At 39.9% G+C, this 20,408-nt stretch overlaps 1 protein-coding gene across 3 annotated transcripts in view; it reads left to right on the top strand.

The window, feature by feature from the left end:
* Positions 1-20,408, top strand: part of ATXN7 (ataxin 7) — a 133,172-nt gene that overhangs the window by 91,286 nt on the left and 21,478 nt on the right. For 2 of the 3 annotated variants that reach the window (XM_012637738.1, XM_012637731.1), the window contains 3 exons: positions 16,742-16,994; positions 19,066-19,325; positions 19,942-20,024. In XM_012637738.1, the coding sequence (XP_012493192.1) occupies positions 16,742-16,994; positions 19,066-19,325; positions 19,942-20,024 (596 nt within the window). Of the gene's footprint in view, positions 1-5,253; positions 5,489-16,741; positions 16,995-19,065; positions 19,326-19,941; positions 20,025-20,408 lie in introns of those variants that run through there. The other variant, XM_012637746.1, reaches the window with a different exon arrangement.

The following is a 20,408-nucleotide window of genomic DNA, read 5'->3' on the forward strand; positions in this document are numbered from 1 at the left end:
CTGTCTTACTGTTTGACTCTTCTTTCCCTTCAGATTATGTTGTCCATCCAGTTTCTCCATGGCTGTAATCATAATAGCTAACTAATGTTATACCTTTTCATCTTGTGTGTTTAAAAATTAAAAAACAAAAAAAATCAGAAGGTAATTATTTCAATTTAAAATAAGTTAAAATACAAGCAGTAAGCCCCGAATCACACAAGGTAGAGTTTTTGATTTGTATCTTTTCAGGTCAAAAAAAAAAAACCTTTGGAATGAAATTTGTTTTATTTCCTTTTATGTTTGATATCTTAAAGAAGATTGTTAGAACTCTTAATACTGAAGATTTGTAGTGAGCTTTAGAAGGTTAAGATGTTGTTTTGCCAAAGTGGCTAATAGGCCTTTTTCTGTGTGATTCTTAACTGTGCTCCTTCATGCTGCTGGACCCTCGGTCTGCTTAGCTACCCAAATGAAAGGAGTGATATAGTCAGAGTATACTTGTTTGATGTAATACCAGAATTGCACGGTGCTGAAAATTTTCTTCTCCCTTCACAGTGCATTTTTACAACAACAAAAAAATTGTTAACCTGTTTCTTTATAGATTTTTTTTTTTTTTTGAGACAGAGTCTCACTCTCTTGCCTGGGGTGAGTGCCGTGGCGTCAGCCTAGCTCACAGCAACCTCAAACTCCTGGGCTCAAGCAATCCTACTGCCTCAGCCTCCCAAGTAGCTGAGACCACAGGCACGCACCACCATGCCCGGCTAATTTTTTCTATCTATTTTTAGTTGTCCGATTAATTTCTTTCTATTTTTAGTAGAGACGGGGTCTCGCTCTTGCTCAGGCTGGTCTCGAACTCCTGAGCTCAAACGATTCACCTGCCTCGGCCTCCCAGAGTGCTAGGATTACAGGCGTGAGCCACCGCGCCCCGCCTCTTTATAGATTTTTTGATTGGCATATCCATATATTATAATAATATACAAATACATAATTATATATATAAAACAGTATGTAAATATATACACCCATCGTATATTTTTACATAAATACACAAATGTATAATCCTCAAACATACTAATTTTAGTGTAGCCTGCATTTTCTTATTTCATTGGCTCATTTCTGCTTCTCTGCCTTCTCCAGCTATCATAGTCCTCTCTATCCTGTAAACCATAGTACACATTCTTCATGTATAATTTAGTATGCATCCTTCTATATTTTTCTCATGCTCATAACATAACAGACAGAATCATGTATTTCATTAGTAGGGACTTTTGGTAATAGTTTTACAAAAAATGGATCCCATTATACACAATTCTTCTTGTTTTCTGCTTAACAATACCTCATGGAAATCCATCCACATCCCTAGATAACACTAACCCCCTCTGTTTAATGGTTGCATACTGCTCTAAGGTGTGGCTGTGCCGTACCTGCCTCAGACATGCCCTCTGTGGACATTCATTTTGTTTCTTGCTTTTTGCCCCTGAACAAAACAGCATTAACCATTCTGCTTATATATCTTTAACTACTGGTGGTGTGGTTTCTATGGGATGGAGTCTCAGGTAGGGATTCTTGGGTCAGAAACGTATTTATTTGCAGTGTTAATAGCTGCTGCTAGATTACTTTCCAAAAAGGCTGCAGTACTTTATATATCTACCAGCCATGTATGAGAGTATCTCCGTCAGGAGTAGCTGTTGTATTTATTTTTCTAAGTTTCTGTTATTTTTCTAAAGCCTCTTACAGTTCCTTACTTACACACAAATATGACTAATTTTAATTTGAAATAAATTTCTCAAACAAGCACAAGTGTTACTACCAGTGTTGCAAAATGTTACTACCAGTGTTGTTCTAAGTCTGGATAATATTTAATAATATGAGGCAAAGAGATCTTTCAAAATGAGTGGTGATTTTTAAAAATATTCATTTAAACAGCTATAGGCAATATCCCTGGCATCTGAGGGAAATTTCTATTCATTCTATATGAAATTTAGGGAAGAAATTTAGGTCTCTTAGGTTGGGATTCCTCTCTGCTAAATGTGTAGCTTCAAAAGGGATAACAATTTTGGGTGTGATGCAGGGCCAAGGAAAAACTGTCACCAATTTTATTTCTCATCTCACTATCCTCCTTACATTTTGTATAATTGGTTGCCTTTTAGCAGTACTAATTTTGTGTACTAAGTAATAACTGGGCTGAGGGCAGACCTTGCTTAACACAAAGCCTGTGTAAATCAGGCCATGGAGATGTATTTTATTTGCCTGCCTTACACACACGAAGTGTGGCTGAGTCCTGATCCACCAAAAGATCAGATGATGCCAGCTAGAGAAAGGCTGCTGCATGGTTTTAGCCCCAAGGTGAATTACCCCCTTTTAAACTTCATCTCCCACCTCTCCTAATCTAGCATGAGTACCTAATGAGCACTGGATAATAACATAGCAACATTTCTTGGTGAAGCTAATCTGATTCTGGATAGCAGGGTTCCAGGCCCACAGCTGAACGAATTGCTTGGTACTTCCAAGTTTGAAAATACTTTTTTCCCCTTTTAAGTGCTCCTTGGCAGCAGGTAAGGAATGTTAAAGCTCCTCTAAGTGCCAATTAAGGCCAATTATAACTCGCCCAGCCTGCTGAGACAGTGAAGTGGAGTTAGTGGAGACTTGTATTCCTGTAAAATGGAGAACTGGCTACCACCGCTTCCAGCAGCTAGTTCGTTGCCCTACAGAATACTGAATGACACCTTTGCTGGCTTCTCAGGGATTCAGTTTAGGAAATCCTAAGATTTTTCTGGGACTTGACTAATTTCTGTAACAGAAACCTCTGTCACTCTCTGTCTTACTGTTTGACTCTTCTTTCCCTTCAAATTATGTTGTCCATCCAGTTTCTCCATGGCTGTAATCATAATAGCTAACATTGGACATTTAAGAAGTGTTGGGCATTGTATTACATGTGTTATCTTGATTGCTCTGTACCCCTAACCCTGTGGGAGGAGGCTGTTTCAGCTCCCAGGTGAGGACAGAAGTCTTTTGCCCAAGGCTACACAACTAGAAGTGCTCAGAATGCAGGCTGGCTGCCCCCTGAACCCAAACCCTTGCTGCCCCTGCTAGCTGCTGCTGGCTTGCTTATGTACTTCAAATGGGCTCATTCACAGAAGAATTTTTGTCAGTAAAGAACTCCCTTAGTGTACCAGAATAAAATTGACATGTGCACACCATGCAGACTACAGCTGATGCATATAATTTTTGGTCTGTAAGGGACAGATCTTATTCTATTAAAATGATATTTTAGTCTGTAGTGTTTTTTGTTTTTTGTTTTTTTTGTCTGTAGTCTTATAGCTTTTTTCCTAGGATAAAAGAAATATGACTATGGCCCTCGACCTAGACACTTAAACACAAGCCTTCATTGGGAGATTGAATATCAAAATAAACTTTATTTGGATAGAATATTGGGAAATGGTTTGAAGAAAATAGTGCTTTCCAAGCAGAACAAAAACAGTATCTGCTTAAACATTTTATTCAGGGCATTAACAGAGGCATATGTGACTGTTTATAACTGTGAGCTTTAGTCCCATTTTTTGTGTATTTGTGTATGTTCTTAGTATACAAAATTATACCTTCTTGGCTTATACTACCATTTTTCCCTTTTCTGATGTTAAGTCTTAAAAAGTTCAAATTTTTTCTTTTTTCTGTATGAACTTTTAAGTGTAGGCATGTGTTTCTAGCATTTAAGAACATTTGCTAAATTTTCATCAGGGCTACAGAAAGACTTCGTTCCCAGAACTGTCATTGATTGGCCGGTTCTCATAATGATTTTCTCCCCACTAATACTATCACCATATGCAAAAGGGAACATTAGAACAGCAAGCATTTGTGCTAGGAGGTCAGCAAGGACTCTGGTGTCCCGTCCGACAGGTGCAGTGATACAGAACTGAGGCTTAGCGTGAGAAAGGTCCTCTTAACCCAGTTCTGTTCTGCTATTCTATTCTACTATCAAGGAAACTCCTCAGTTGCCCATCAGGGAGGGCAGGTGAGGTGCAGTGAATAATACCAAGACCTGTTGCAGTCAGTTTTTACAGCCATAGAATTTTTTTTTTTTTTCTAGCTTAAGAAAAGCTTCAGTGAATTAACCTAAAATCCTTATTTCTGCTAAGGATCTTCTGAAAAGATTTGGGAGAAGTATCCTTATCCTGTGCTTCTATGTCCTACTGATGGCTCTTCCTTTATGTTCTTTTAGTGTCTTTTAAAGGCTATGATAGTTTTGGATTGTATGAATATGGCTGTAAGAAATCTGGGGGGAAAAAAGGGTTTCAAGCCCCTAGACCTTAACATTGTCAACATGGTTGGAATCTGACTGCTTGCTGTGAAAGTAGAGCAGTATAGCTACAATTCTCTTGTTTTAGGGACAATTTAGAATTTGTGTCTTGTCTGATAGAAGCTGTTTCCATGCCTTAGAACTGTTCCTCTCCCCTTGCAGGCCAAATCATTTTCACACATGTAATTCATAACTTTTCTCAAATATACAGTGGGGGGGAGGTGATAGGATTCTGTAGAGGAATCTTCTTTCTTTCTCCTTTTGACATTTAAGAGTCCATTCTGAACTATCGTGTATCTTTGCTATTATTATCATAAAACTTAGATCAGCTGGCAATTTTTTCTTTGTTTAACAGTAAGATTTGTCCATTGACCAGAGAGGGAGTGTAATAGGGCTGAGACAGACCAGGAAGACACTGTTTACAAGAAGCCACTCACTTGAGAAATGTTTGGATTAAAAATATAAGAGGTCCCCCAGTTTTAGTCAATCCTTAAGTGATTGAACACCAAACTCTGGACAATCAGGTGGATATGAAATTATACATATTTTATAAATATGCACAGAAAATGGGTTAAGATTTTTGTTACTATATTTAGGAAGGAAAAGCATGCTTAGGTATAACAAAAAAAAAACACTATTTTTAAAGTTTAGTAAGGCTAGATAGTATAGGGCAAATCAAATGTGGAAAAAGGTAGCTAATATTTATTGAAATGTTTAACTTTAAGACTTCTAGGCTCTGATACTTAAAATGTAGGTTTTCTAATGAATCATGTGAATTTTCTAATATACCTGTCAATAGCAATGTCAGTTGAAAGGTATTCAGAAAAATCAGAGTATGAGTAATACACATTTTAGCAGGTTAAATTTATAAATTGCGTCTTCCCCAGTCTTGGCAAGTTGCCTTTCAAATAGAAGGATTAATTTACACCGGCCAGGACGCCTTGTATGACCATATTAGATGAAATTAGACTCCACCCCCTGTTTTCTGTTGATCTGCCAGGACCTTTGTAATTCAAGTGCTTTTTACAGTAGTAGCAAATGTTACATAAGCCCAAACATGGAGCATATTTGGAGTTGGTGGGCAGACCCAAATCATGATGCAAGCCTGCAGTAGCAAGTGTGCAATGAAGCACAACCAAATTCTGTGAATGGAAGGTAACAAGACGCCTCTCCAGAGCAGCCCTTCCTCTGTGCAAGGGCTGAAAGCTCGACTGGGTAAGTTTTCCGACGCAGTTTTCAGAGGCTGGCCTTGGCTCAGGGCCCAGTTCTGGATGAGCCTGCATAAGGTGGGTTAGGTCTTTGCTAACATTACATAGAACCAAGCAGAGTTGGGAAGAGTTAGTGCAGGCCTCTTTCCTCCTGACGTTTGTCCTGCCCTTCCAGCAGTGCAGGAGGGCTATGCCGCTCAAGTGGTGGAGGGAGGGAGCTCTGCAGACCTAGAGGATCAGAGTGGGTAATCGCAGCAGGAGGGATTAGCTGCAGCAAGCTGTCCACAGGAGCCATTCTGAAATGTCATTTGAGTGATCTGGCCAAAGTTCAAATGCAGACAGGAGTCGAGTTTGCTATTAACTCCAACAAAGTGCTGAGCTTTGCACCAAACCGTTCTCGTATCTCAAAACAAGGAGAGCATTGGTTACGTCGCTCTCTAAAAATGGAGGGACATTGTAAGACGCTTTAACTGTTTATTTTTTATCTTACTTGTGGTAAGTGAGGTTTCATGACAGGCAGTTAGCAGTGTTTCCTGTAGAATGTGTTTGAAAGCTCTTTTGTCAGATACTTCAAATCCATAGCAAAGTTTCAAACAGAACACTGAGTCAAGAGGAAGAACAACTTCAAAATACAAACAGTAACCCTAGGAAGTCATTCAGCAACTTAAATTGAGTGTATAAAAATTTAATTATGGACTGACTGCCAGAAAAGACGATTTTTTTCAGTTGTGTTATTAAGGTAGCCAGCAGAGCTAAGCTGATTCTCCTTGGGTAGGTGGGGAGGCTGTTCTCAGGGTTACTTTACCTATCTCATGCCCTCTGTCTTCATGCAGGAAAGTGAGGTGACAATTGAGTTCTTTAGTTTTCACTGGATTCAAATTTCATGCCTTCTGCAATAAAGAACTTGACCAGATGGTTTTAATTGAGGTCGAAATTTAGCTCCCTGGTTATAGGACTTTAAATACAAATAGATCTTAAACCTTTAATCAAATTGCTGCTGATTCCCTATAATTGATTTTTCTAAAAACTCCTGTCAGGCAGTTTTAGTTTTGCTGTTTCTGGTTTCGTTTTTGCATATCACTTCTGGTGTTTTATTAGTTGACAGCTCTGGCCTGCAGGTGGAGCAGATACTGTTTCTCTACTCAGAAAAATAAACACGTGTTGCAAACTCACTGAAAACATTGGCATTCTTAAGTAATTAATCACCCATTCCTTATTAACAGAATGTGCAATGAAGGAGGCTTTTAGGCTGTGTTCTGAGCATGAGATTTTTGTTATTCTCATGTTCCGGTCTTTGGGTCTTCTCCCCTCCTGCACCCAGAATAAACTGAAAGAAGGATACAAAGCTAGTGGAAAATGGCAGTAAGGATTGTGACTGACAGTGTCAGCGCAGCACCTTTCAGCAGATGTACCTTGGAGCTGCTGTTCTTTCCCGGCCTGGGAACGCGATGCTCCCTCTTGGGATTCCTACACAGACATTCCAATTTTTAAAAATAAACAAAAACAACCAAATAAAAACAAGGCAATTCCTCTAATTTGACTTTTAGCAGGTTCCTTTTATTCTCTCTCTCCCTATATGTATATGTAAAAATTGGATTGCAGTGGTAAAGACATAATTTTGTTTTTGCAATTCTTTTTTTGCATTTCGATGATGGCCCTGTATCTTTCATTTGGGAGAAACTGTGACCCAGACCCAAAATGTGGCTACAGAGATGGCTTGAAGGACTGAGTATGTTTGATGCTTGAATTACACATGATATAACATATTGGCAGGCTAAACTTGTAATGGTAAATTGCTGAAATTGTAGAGTGTTTTTTTTTTCCCTCAACAGATAGAGGATTAAATCTAAAGTAACTATAGACCGGTGGATTTTTGGTTTTGGCACATTTTTTTTTCTTCTGCTGTGTTGGTACCTGAGGAATAGAAACACTTCAAGTGGATGATGGCATGAGAGGAACACTGGGGAGTGAAATTTTACAAAATGTTGTGTATCACTCAGATTGTGAGATCATATTTGTTTCAGACAGGGTGATTGATGCTGTACTCTGTCTGCATCATTTGGGTATCACTGCTTCCTGGGGATGGCAGAGAGAAGTCCTTATGGCTATTACCAAAGTAGAAGTGTCCACCAGCATATCATTCATTGCATGATATCTGCAGTCAGAAATAGTGACACGAAGATCACAGAAGTGGCATAAGCAGTTTGGTGGCTATATTTTGCTGAAAGTAGTAGCAGTCTTTTTCCCCAAAAGGTACTTTCCGAGGGAGAGAGAGAGAGAGAGAGAGAGAGAGAATATGAATATGAATATGAATATGTGTGTGTTTGAGAGGATGATAACCCTCAAGTTAAAAGTTTGCACCTTGCGGCCGGGCGCGGTGGCTCACGCCTGTAATCCTAGCACTCTGGGAGGCCGAGGCGGGCGGATTGTTTGAGCTCAGGAGTTCTAAACCAGCCTGAGCAAGAGCGAGACCCCATCTCTACTAAAAATAGAAAGAAATTAATAGGACAACTAAAAATATATAGAAAAAACTAGCCGGGCATGGTGGCGCATGCCTGTAGTCCCAGCTACTCGGGAGGCTGAGGCAGGAGGATTGCTTGAGCCCAGGAGTGTGAGGTTGCTGTGAGCTAGGCTGATGCCACGGCACTCACTCTAGCCCGGACAAAAAAGTGAGACTCTGTCTCAAAAAAAAAAAAAAAAAGTTTGCACCTTGAACAGGGTTGCAGGAGCATAGGAAGGACACCCTTCAGGAAATAAACTGATCACTGAGACCATTCAACTTTTCTTAAGAGACGTTGTCTTAGGACAGTCTTATGAAGAAGAGATGTTATATTCACAGCTGAGGTGATCAACTGTTACAACATTCAGTAACCCCTCTTTTTCTCTATCATTCCATCTCTTTCAGTAAGGCATTTGGAATTTTTTTTAGAAGCCGTTTTACAAATGTTTGCCAAGAACTACAAAGTTAAGCAGGCAGGGAAGGAATATTCCCCAGATAGTCAATAAGTTTTTCATATTTCTCGCATACTTGAAAGCAAAGTTCAGAAAGAACAGTCCTCTTAGGAAGAATTCCTGGCAAGAGGATTATTTGAGGTTGCCATATTTCTGCTCTTTTCTTAGCAACATTATTTACAATCCATTCACGCCTGCCCCTTCCCCCACAACAGTGGAGTTCTCCCTTGTAATCTGCCCTTTGTGATCTGTTCTCTTTCATGCAGCCAGTGTGAATGGGTATGCTGCAGTGCACGCCCTGCCCAGAGACATGGAAATGCCAAGAGACCCGAATACTTTAGTGGGCCCTTTATTTCTGTCGTAAAGCACTGACTTAAAGAGCTTGATAATTTGATTATAGACCTTTGGTGAAAAGTTGTTTCAAGTGGCCCAAGTACTGTAAATGACTCTCTTTTCTGCACATTCCCCTTATGTTTTAATTTAAAAGCACCTTCACATTAGGGGGAGGAGAAATGCATTTGGCAGAGGTAGCGGTTGGAGACTAATTTGTTAGGGCAGCTAGTTTGAAATCATCCTTTTCAGTTAAATCTCTCTAGTGGAAATGATGCGAGTGCTTTGTGCTTTTTCTTTCTCAGTGTTTTCCAGTGCCGTTTGTAACCCACCTAAGCTTTGAGGCAGCCGCCCACCTCCAATTTTGGCTAATTGTCCTTTGAGGAACTGCATGTCAGAGGTCAGCTCTGGATTTGCCAACTTGAGATTTGAATGTTCCAGGGACAGTCCTACCAATTTGCTTCCTTTTCAGCAATTAGACTACACCCAGCTCTCTCTGGAGTAGTTTCACCAAGTGCCTGGGGAATCTAAACAAATTGGATCAAAGAAAAAGCAAACTCAGAATTAAAAAGACCCTGTGACAACTGAGAGTGGATAGAGTAGGACCATGTTTGCTGATAAGTCATGTGTGAGTGTTTTAAAAAAGAAAAGAAAATTTACAGGAAAAAGTTGACAACAATAAACATAGTGAGAAAATGTTAAATGCCTAATGTCCGTGTGTAGCCCGTGGTATGATTTTAAGTGGAGTGCCAAGTATTTTTGAATAATTATTAGGAAAAATTCATGTATAGCTCCAATGTCAAACCCAAAGTCATTCTTTCACAGATACTGTTGCTTAGGATGATTCTAAATTAGATAGCTCCTAGTCAGTCACTGAATTTTTAAAAATATGGTAAGTAAATAGTAGTCCATATATCGTACAGGTTTGGTGAAGGATTCAAAATATGATTCAGTTGTGAATGATAAAAGTTTAGGGAAACTACTGGTGTGGAGCGAAGTAGATGTGTAAGAAAGAAGTCCTGAGATTTAAAAAAAAGAACTGGAGTCTTGATTTATAGTCTGCCTCAGGTCCTGCTCTTGGATGTTTCTTAGGGGTCATAATCCTTATGAAAAACAGATGATGCCAATTGACACCTCCTGAGTTCTGTCTGGTGACTTGAAAGTGACGTACAACAGTGTGGGCTAACTGGGAACTGTATAATAACACACTGCAGTTATTTTTCAACCTAAACATAAAAATATTTAATTAATTCCATAAAGGCACAGCTTAATGAATGACCCAGAGTTTCTAAACTGAGTTTTTGATATAAGCCTTGTTACTTGCTATGCCTGGCCAAAGACTCTGTGCATCTTTACCTGTGTTTTATGTTTATAGCCATGTGTAAGCTTGATTATTAAAAATCCTTGCTTTAAATAGGATCGTGATTGTGGGGTGTGGAATGAGGCTGCCAGAGACCTCAGGAAATCATGTATTCTTTGAAGTGTGCATTGGTATTTCTTATACGGCCTTTTTGTGCAGAGTATGCACTCTGTTTAACCTTACCTGACTGAATCTATCTGAAAGTGCGAGTTTCGTTTAAAGAAAAATTTATGGGTTTTAGGAATTATTACTTTGATAATCTGCCCAAAATTTCCACCCTTGGATCCATAAACTGAATTTGAGACTTCATCTTTACTTTATTCCTTTCCACCTGCAGTTCTTCCCAAGTGTCTCCTGAGTTCCATCAGGAAAATGAGCCAGCCTTTTATTTATGAAATAATTTTAGCTTGAATGAACATTCTTTCTGTTTGGTATTAATTTGTTCATTTTTAAATGAACTCTAAAAGTTGAGTTCCTATCTGAGAGGAGCTTAGTATCTTCCTGGAATGGCATCTAAAAATATATAAACTAAGTCCTTACCATGCTGTAGAACATAACTTAGAGATGCTTTGATTTGTTCTTAACTACTTTCTACCTGCTTTAGTAATCAGGAGGTGTTATAAATACTTTTCTGTCTAAAGAAATGAGTCTGTAGCAGGCATCAGCTGAACTAACAGGGGGCACCTGTCACTGTTGAGTTCCCAGTACCTGGTCTGTAGTAGGCCCTGGGCTGCAGGCTTTGCAACTCCTTATCATTTAATCCCCAACAGCTCTGCAAAGCAGACTTGGCAGATGAAGACGCTGTCAAGGAGGATGGAGTGGGCTGGTTGCCCAGGGTCACCCAGCTAGTAACTGGCAGAGCAAGGATATGAACCCACATAACTCTGACTCCAAAGTTCTTGCCCTTTTCAGGCCATCTATAAAGTATTTTCATTTGACTTTGGATTCTATTCAGGCTCATTACTTACTCAGCCGGTACGTATCAAGACTGTGGCCTACAGGATCACTTGAGCCCAGGAATCTGAGGTTGCTGTGAGCTAGGCTGATGCCATGGCACTCTAGCCCGGGCAACAGAGCGAGACTCTGTCTTAAAAAAAGAAAAGGAAAATGACTGTGGCCTAGAGCCCTGAGTCTCTGCTGGGAAGGTAACCGTAAATAACCGAGAGTGACTAGAAGCATGCATAATTGTATTGGTTGGTGGGGTCAAACCTAATACTATGGAACAGGTATTTGCTGCTCTTCCTGATGGTCCTTTGTAGAACATGTTCATCTGGGAACTGTGTAAGTTGATTCCTTTCAGCCAAGCCAGAAAGACAGCCCTGATTGGTCCTTTCTACCACAATTCATTCTTCAAAGCATCTTGGATAGTTTAAGGACTCCTGAGCAAAAAAAAAATAACAATAATAATAATAATTCTATGCTGGCTGACACACCCATAACTGATCTTTAGGAGAGCAAAATGGAAAGATGAAATTTAAAACAATTTGGTGTTCCCTCAAACAGATTCTGGATCCCATCCTGAATTCACAAAAACTGTATCATCAACAACCTTGTATGTTCAGTCTATATAGACTTTTATGCTAACAGTTAGCCTCCTCTTGCTGAGCTCTTGGAAGGTGGGTGTCTTACAGATTTATGTCCCAGCCCTCACCTTTACCCCTGCCTTCTGTCTGCCTTTGGATCATGTATTACAGCTTGCTATAGTAGCGGTGCCATTTAAGAGCCGGCAAGTTGCTGTGTGCTTTCACTTGGGTGCTGAAGTCAGCCTGCCTCTTAACTAGTTGTGTGACGTTGGGTAACTGACTTGAGTCCTTTAAAGCCTTTACTTCATCATCTAGAAAGTGGGGATAATAATATTGTCTACTTTGTTAGAAAGATGGCCAGGACAGAATGAGATAATCCTCTTAAAACCCATAGCATGGTGCCTGGCACATGGTTTCTGCACAATAAACAGTAGCAGCTGTGGATGATGATGTTGTTAAAGGTGAGACTCCTCATTGGTCAGTTGTTTGGATTATAAAAGATTAGTAAAATGTTTAATTAGATATAAGAAAAGAGCCCTGAGTAAAAGTTGTTTTGTGGGGGTTTCTTAGTCGTTAGCCACTCTTGCATGATGCCTGTTGAGAATGGGACAAATTGATACTATGCTCATGAATGATAGTGTGCCTTGCTTTTTTTTGGCATGTGTGAAATTGAGACCAGAGCACCAAATCAAATTTCCCTTTTTTAAAAGTACGTATTAATATTTGATAATCAAATAAACTATTATAGAAAAACAATAGACCCACAATACCAGGGATAACTGTTTTTTAAAAAGCTTGACATATATCCCTTTAGATTTTTTTCAATTATGAATGATAGCATTTGAAGTTACAATTTGTTTTGACTGCTTTTTAGGTTTGTGCCCTAACTTTGACACTTGGTACATTATAAATTATTTTTGGTTTTCAAAGGAATATTTATTTATGATTTAAAAATATCTAATTATTTGGTCTGAACTTTTTTTTGGTTTCTACCTAGGTGTCAATGTTTATATTTTTTGAATCTCAGCATGAATTGAAAATTATAAGCACAGTAGTGTTGGTTGTGTCCATTTTGGAAGACCTATAGAGAGCTGTCCTCTCTCCCACCCCCACCCCCCCATATCCTGCCCTTGCCTTCAGCCATGTCACATGTTGGAGCCACAAGGGGGAAGAGAGGCCTATGAAGCTCCCTCTCTGTCTCTCCTTCATCCCCCTGTACCATATCTGTCTGTCTGTCCCATCATCCCCACACACACACGTAGACATACACACACACTCAGGCATGTTTGTCTGTCTTTGTCCCTGCTCTGTGCCTATATCTGTACTTGGCTGTCTGTCGATCTGCACCCTGTCTCTCCCTTGCTGGAGCCATGCACAATGCGCTCCTCATTCAGGGACAGAGTGTGCTTTCTCTGGGCTGGTGCCAGATCCTGGAGAGAGGAGTGCTTTGAAAACTCAACTTGGACTCCTCAGCAGACCACATTGCAGTTATGCTTAGCATCTGGCCACCACTTTGTCCATTTAATATAGGGTCCCTAACCCTAGCCATAATTTGCCCATTTCTCTTTTGATCCAGGAACACTTTTTTTAAACCTGGAAGCCCAGTTTAAAATCTTATGAAAAATAAAGACCCACAGTGAAAGGAAGAGGAGAGTCCAACTCGACTATAATTAAATTTGGTTTTTCTCCCTTGCTTTCTTGTGAAGGGAAAGCCAGATGCTGTCCTTGTCACAGAATAAGTTACCAGTTTATGAAGTAAAGGAACAACTTAATTCAGTAGCATGACAAGAATTTGAGCTGGCACTTTTCAGCCAGGATCTCAGTTACTTACACATGCACGTGCATACACACACACAATCTGTTTCAAGTTTTAGTGAACGAAAGATATTCATGATAGATTGCCATTCTTAGTTTTAAAATAGCTTTTATTGTTGAAGTAGAAAATAGAATGTTTTTGCAATATTAATACATCAGCATACTTTCAATGGTAGCAAGTTTTAAATCTTGATTTTCTAGTGCTGAATCCCATAGTAAGAGTTAATAGACAAGAAAAGATGATGTTAACTAAAGAAAACAGGGAGGGTGGACCATAATGGGAATAGAAAATTGAAAGGACAAGCTTAAAGTTAGTCAGTTCTACTATAACACAACATGCATTCCTAAAAAATTACTGCATTATGCAAAATTGCGCAATAAAAACCACATGAGGCTTATTGGGAAAATGGGGTTACAGCACAACACTCAAAAACTTCATCAGTGACACACACAGAAGAAGATAGAAATCTAATGAAAACAGTAGCACAGTCTTACATATGTTAAATAGTTTAAAATTACATAAATACTAGAATAAACATGGCAGCTTATCTTGAAAAGACCTGGCGTTTGCTTATTGTAGTGGAGTGGGAAGGGCTGCAGCTTGTGAGTTACTATGAAGTGGTGGAAGGAGCTTATCTGAAATTGGATGGAAAGTTGTAAGCACCAGATGTGGATGGGTATGGTTCATAACCCATGGTGAACTGAGGTGGATAGTGGATGTTCGAGGGGTGTGTGTTTTGTGTATGCCCACATGGCTCAGCTCAGGAAGGTGTAGTTTTCTGCATTCACCTCGTGCTTTTTATAAACAAAAATCACCAAAAGCAAATAACAAATCGCTTTATGCTCAAATTGTTCCTTAGTGTATCAGTGGCTTTGGAATAGATTTGCATTCTCAAAACAAGCTTTATAGCAGAAGTGGCAGTATTTAATTACATCAGGAATTTTATCATTTGATCTTCAGAGAAAATACATCCCATTTGCTCTGAGACACCTGAGGATGGTGGTACCCTGCTTCACCCTGGGGCCCATCTGGAAGTGGACTGGGCAGTGATTTCCGGTTATCTCTGGCAGAGGAGCCCTGCATGATTAAGTGGTAGGGAGCCAGGAAGACTAACCGTCCTGAAGTCCTGCTGAAGAATTGTCCTGTCCAAAATACCAATGATGCCCCCATGAGAGACTGCTCAATATTAGACTAGGAGGAGGACAAAATGATAGAGTTGATAATTTAAATTAAAATGTTCAGTAAAAAAAGTATTTTATGTGACTTTGGTAAGAACAGTAAAAATAGTTTGCTGTTGATAGAAGTTTGAAAAACACTAGTTTAGGTTAAATAATATCAGTGAACTTTATTTGCCAAACACTTGTGTATGGTGTCATGTTTCATGTACCAAGCAGTGTGCTCAGGCACCATGTAGACGTTAACTTACTCAGCTGTGGTTAATAGTTCTTGAGGCATTAGCCTAGTCTAGGACAGTCTCTCAGCCTTGCTGCACAGTAGAATCACACAGGGAAGTTTGTGGAAGTCTGGATGCCCAGGTCGCACACCAAACCAATTAAATCATAATCTCTGAAGGAGGGACCTATGCATAAGTGTTTTTTAAAGCTCCTTAGGTAATTCCAGCATGCAGCCGAGGTTGTCAACCACTGGTGTAGGGCCTTTTGAAAATCACTCCTTTTCACAAGAAAAACTATACCAGTCATGCAAGTGTTAATTAAAGATCTACTCTGTGCCATGCCTTACAAAGGAAGATGACTGAGACATGGCTCATGGGAACTCTGAGGCAGGTGACAAAACGTAAACTGTTTACAATTCTGGCTGACAAATGCTGACATTTGGAAGTATGTTCGGAGTGTTTTGGGATCACAGAAGAGATAAAAACGAAATTAAAAAAAAAAACTCCTCAGATGCCAAATTTGGAAAATTATTGAACTGAAGTTACTTTAGTTTTCCCTTCCTTACATACAGCTTTCATACTGGGGGTAAAGGGAGGGGAGGAGGCAAGAAGCACTTATAAATTACTATCCATTTAACCTTCCTAACTTGATTGTAGCCTTTGTGTAGTTGAGTTGGGAAATTTGAATTTTGTCTGTCAATAGCATAATAATGTTTTCCTGGTGTAAAATAGGCTTTTAAATGCCTCATAAAGCATCACTGAAGTAATGTCCTTCCAGGAATAAGTCACCACAGCTGCACTGAGAGGCTCAGGACTACTGTAAGAAGACCTTTGGAAATATACCATTTAAGTGATGCTTGTAGTCATTGATTCTAATATGCTTAATGTTTTAAATACTCACATGGCTCCCATATTGTGATGTCAATGTTGGATCACGTACATTTTAAAACTTAGAGTTAAAGCAAATGTGTAAATTTTAAATTACAAGTTTAATTGAAGGCAGCCACTAAGGTACTCAAGTGGATAAAGTTACCAAATAATTTACTTGTTTCCAATGGTAACATTCTTCAACAGCTCTTGATTTATATTAGTATGGATTGCCTGACTGAGAAAACCTGATTCTCCAGTGGATAGGTTTATTTTCAGCTAAACCTTTGTAGTCTGTACTTAACCATGAATTACTTCCTGGTTTAAAAAACAGACGTAGCTATTTGTGGTATTTTTGTCTTGCGCCTTTGGCATCTTAGTGGTGTGAACCAGAGCTATGCCATCTGTAGTCAAGTGAGATTATTAAAAAGGGGGGGGAGGTGAAATGATTCACTGGAAAATTTCAGCACAGATTCTTGGGGAAAGATAAAATAACTCTAGAAACAATCTTATTTGGTGTCATATGCTGGTGGGTAGTGACGGAAAAACAAAGAAGGTACAACTTGTTTCTTAAGATTTTGCAATTTTGAAAATCAGAAAGGTGCCATGAGAGAAACAGAGAATTCCATGCAGTGTGAATTTAGCAGAGCTCAGCAGATGAATGAATAATTTTCCTCTCTGAATGCAAGTTGGAGCCAATGAGGTTCATTTCTAGCATGCAAAACCCAAAAGGCAGTAGTCTCGTGTTCAGGATGGTGGTTTCATTTCCTAATGGGTATATGTGATAAACCTTTTTATGCTGAGATACTTTGGAAACAAAAGGACCATTTCCTATAATCCTAAGTAAGTCTTTGAGACCTAGGTAAGCTGTGTCTGAAAGGGGCTGAGTTTAACATATTTTCACTTAATGATATATGTTTTAACCTAAATGTGTTGATTTCAGCGAACTCTTGCAGAGTTCCATTTGAGATTTGCCTGAAACATGGTCTCTTTTTTTCTATTTTCTTTTTTGTTTCCAGAAAGAAGACATAGCTCATCCAGCAAGCCTTCTTTGGCCGTTCCTCCCACTTCAGTATTTTCCTTCTTCCCTTCTCTGTCCAAAAGCAAAGGAGGCAGTGCAAGTGGAAGCAGCCGCTCTTCCAGTGGGGGTGTCCTTAGCACGTCCTCATCAAGTTCCAAGTTGTTGAAATCGCCCAAAGAGAAACCGCCACTCAGGGGGAACACCAGGCCAATGCATCCCATTCAGCAGAGTAGAGTCCCCCATAGTAGAATGTGAGTATGGCCAAAAAGGTTTTTAAAGCTCACCTGCTAGAAATGGAACTGTGTATACCGCTGGCATCTGACAATGTCTGTGAATACTGTGAAAGAGAGCCCACTTTGGGGAGAATTCAAATATATGTTGTTGGTTCCTTTTTCCCCTTATCATATCTTAGGAAACTTTTCAGAGTAGTAATGGCAATAATAATAAGTTTAATGATATTTATTTAGTGATCCTTTATTATGTGCCTGTTATGTGCCTGAAACTAGGCTGTATATGTGTACTCATTTAATTATCACAAAAACCCTGAGGGATAGATAATGTTGTTATCCTCGTTTTCCAGATGAGGAGAAGGAAGCTTAATGAGGTTGAGGATCTTTGTCCAAGAAAGCCTCAAGGCAACTAGGCCTGGATTCAAATCCCACTTCTGTCACTTCCCAGCTGTGGGGCTTTGGGCAAAGCACCATTTCTGTCAGGTTGTAAAAATAGCCACTGTGCAGGGTTATTGGGAATTTAATTAATATATGTAAGCACCTGTGGTAGTGTCCGTCTCATAGGAGACAGTTAACAAAGGATGTTGGCACTCTTACTGCTGTCGCTGTTGATAATATAGTGATAAAAAGGTGAAGAGATTCCCAGATGCTGCTCTAGGATTTTCTGGGGCCTGCAAAGCAAATAGGGAAGCAGTGCCTCCTCCCCTGAGCCTTCGGTCTCAGCAGCCTCATGTCTCAGCAGTGATGAGGGAAGGCTGAGGAAGTTCACACCTGCCAGGCAAGTCTCTGGCAAACTGCCACAGTGGCTGTGTAGGTTGGCAGGCTCCTTGAGGTCACGTGAGGGAGTGGCCGTGCACTCCCAGATTATACACATATCTTGCCTCCTCATGGCATCTCTCAGCCAGCTGGTGGGTGGCTTTTCCTGGGCTTACCTCCCCTTGGAGGGTATGCCACACATCTCGGTCCCAAGATCTGATAACCTAGTTAATCTCAGGGCAGGGTCCAGCACCTGATACCGCTCAAGGACCTTGCCATCTGGGAGAGGTCATGATGTCTTGCAGTATCTCCACTGCTGACTGGCTATTCCAGGTACATCTGTTTGGGGTTATTTGCTCTGGCTGCTAAGCCCCCAGCCCTTGCTCTTCTGTCAAAAGCGGAGTTACAGCAAGCTTAGTTAGCTTTCATTCCAGGTGCTATCTGAAAGCCAAAGAAAATGCCAGTGCGGCTTAACAGTTGTTAGAGCACTGACTCTACAGAAGAAAGTTTATGTAATAAAACCTTGTCTATCTAAGGCTTTATTATTTGAAGCTAGGGCTTTAGAGGGGGCCAAGCCAACTGTTAGCTTCCTACCTACGTCTTCAGTTTTACCAAGCAAAATGATAGTGTTAGTAAGATTCTAAGAGAAATCAGTTCTTTGTTAGTGGCACAGATATTCAGCACTCATCAACTGTGTACCAGGTGCTTATATTCCAAGCTTCTATCATAGAAACTTTTTTCAGGGACTGGAGAATTGCCACTTTGGTGATACAACATATATTAACTAAAGACTGGTCTCCCTCATTGACAGAAGCAGAGAGCCGCCTCTTGGAGATAACGTTAGGCATATTTGAGTTCTCACAAGTTTTTAGCAACATTTCTTGGAAGTATTTGCTCACTGAGAAGTTTACTGTGTTTTGATGAATTCTTTCTTAAAAATGGCATTTCTCAAAAGATATTCTCTAAGGGTTCTGCAAATAGTCTTTGGTCCTTTTAAACCTTTTCATGTTCTGCTTCTTATAGAAATCGCATCTGGTACCAGATCCAAGTCTCCCATAGGCTCACGTGTGAAAGTTTCTAAAAATGATAAAAGGTCAGGTAAATTCGATGGTCCACTGAGGGTTTTGCCTGACCAGAAGGGCTTATCGACTTGATAGTGTGAACCTTACTGGTTTTCCTGGATAGTCCTAACATAATTCATAAGTTGCCTTCTAAAAGGTTGGCCCTGTGCAGTGCTTGGGCAGACCCAGGCTCTGCCCTTATCCCTCTGGCTCACCGTTTACCTGGGGCCCCTGGGGTGCTCAGACACTGGTGTTCTCACCTCTTCCTATCACAGCATGACACCCTCTGTGAAAGTGGAAAAGATTCATCCCAAGATGGATGGCACACTACTGAAATCTGCCGTGGGGCCAACCTGTCCTGCTACTGTGAGTTCCTCAGTCAAGCCTGGCCTTAACTGCCCCTCAATACCAAAGCCAACCTTGCCTTCACCTGGACAGATTCTGAATGGCAAAGGGCTTCCTGCACCGCCCACTCTGGAAAAGAAATCTGAAGACAATTCCAATAACAGGAAATTTTTAAATAAGAGATTGTCAGGTAACTTCACATTTTCTTTCTTAATAATGTTTCTTTGTGTATTCGATGGGCATTCATGGGGAACAAATCAACTGCTACCTGTAAGTCCTCTTTGTAAAACTAGTCAACTTCAGCTTTAGGAGGAAGTTTCTCAGGTAGTATGCTTGTCTTCCTCACTCTTGGTTTTAAAGAGCGTCAGTGTGCATGTGCGTGTGCGTGTGTGTGTGTGTGTGTGTGTGTGTGTGTAATATAAAAATAGCTTTCTAGTGGTGTGTTTCTGCACATAGCGATGAGGTAATGCTGACTTAAACAATATCCTCCCTGCCATCTGATGGCCATAGTCACCCTACTCTTGTAGTGTGCTTTCTTGCAGTGCTCACACATTATATATTTTGTATTTATTGATAGTTTGGTGGGTTTTATTTGAGCTATAATTTGTCTAACTATCTTGAAATTTCCCCTATTTTCTTATTTACAAAATACTTAGAGAAATGGGCATGCTTGTAGCTCCGACTTGAGTGGTGCAGAGGCAATATATGTAACCTAAACGTTTGTAGCCCCCGAATATTCTGAAATTAAAAAAAAAAATACAAGAGTGTTCGGCAAGCCCATTGTAATGTCTGTGTGCTTTTGACAGAAAGAGAGTTTGATCCTGACATCCACTGTGGTGTCATTGATCTTGACACCAAGAAGCCCTGCACCCGGTCTTTGACATGCAAGGTAGGTGGCTTCCTGAAGGTAGAGCTAAAGACCCTGATAAGCACGGGGAACTGGGTTGTGCCTCACTGCTCCCAAAGTCTTTCTGACCCACAGGTGATGCAGTGCCCTGTGGATTGTTCTGAATTGTGTAAATGTGGAAATAATTTGGTTCTCAAATTGACAAAATGTGAAATATGTTATAATTATAATCTTGACACAGATTTTGTTTCTAATGAGCGTGTTATATTCAAGGGAATAGGGTTCTTTCCTAATCCTAACCAATCTGTTACTTTCAAAGACTTTTAATATTTCCACATAGAAATTTTAATACAAGAGGCTACTTGTGACTTAAATTATGCTTACTTAAAACCAGTCTAGAGATTTCTTTTGCATATATATAAATAT

The sequence above is a fragment of the Propithecus coquereli genome, unplaced genomic scaffold (genome assembly GCF_000956105.1).
Source record: "Propithecus coquereli isolate 6110/MARCELLA unplaced genomic scaffold, Pcoq_1.0 Scaffold1, whole genome shotgun sequence".
Lineage (NCBI taxonomy): Eukaryota > Metazoa > Chordata > Mammalia > Primates > Indriidae > Propithecus > Propithecus coquereli.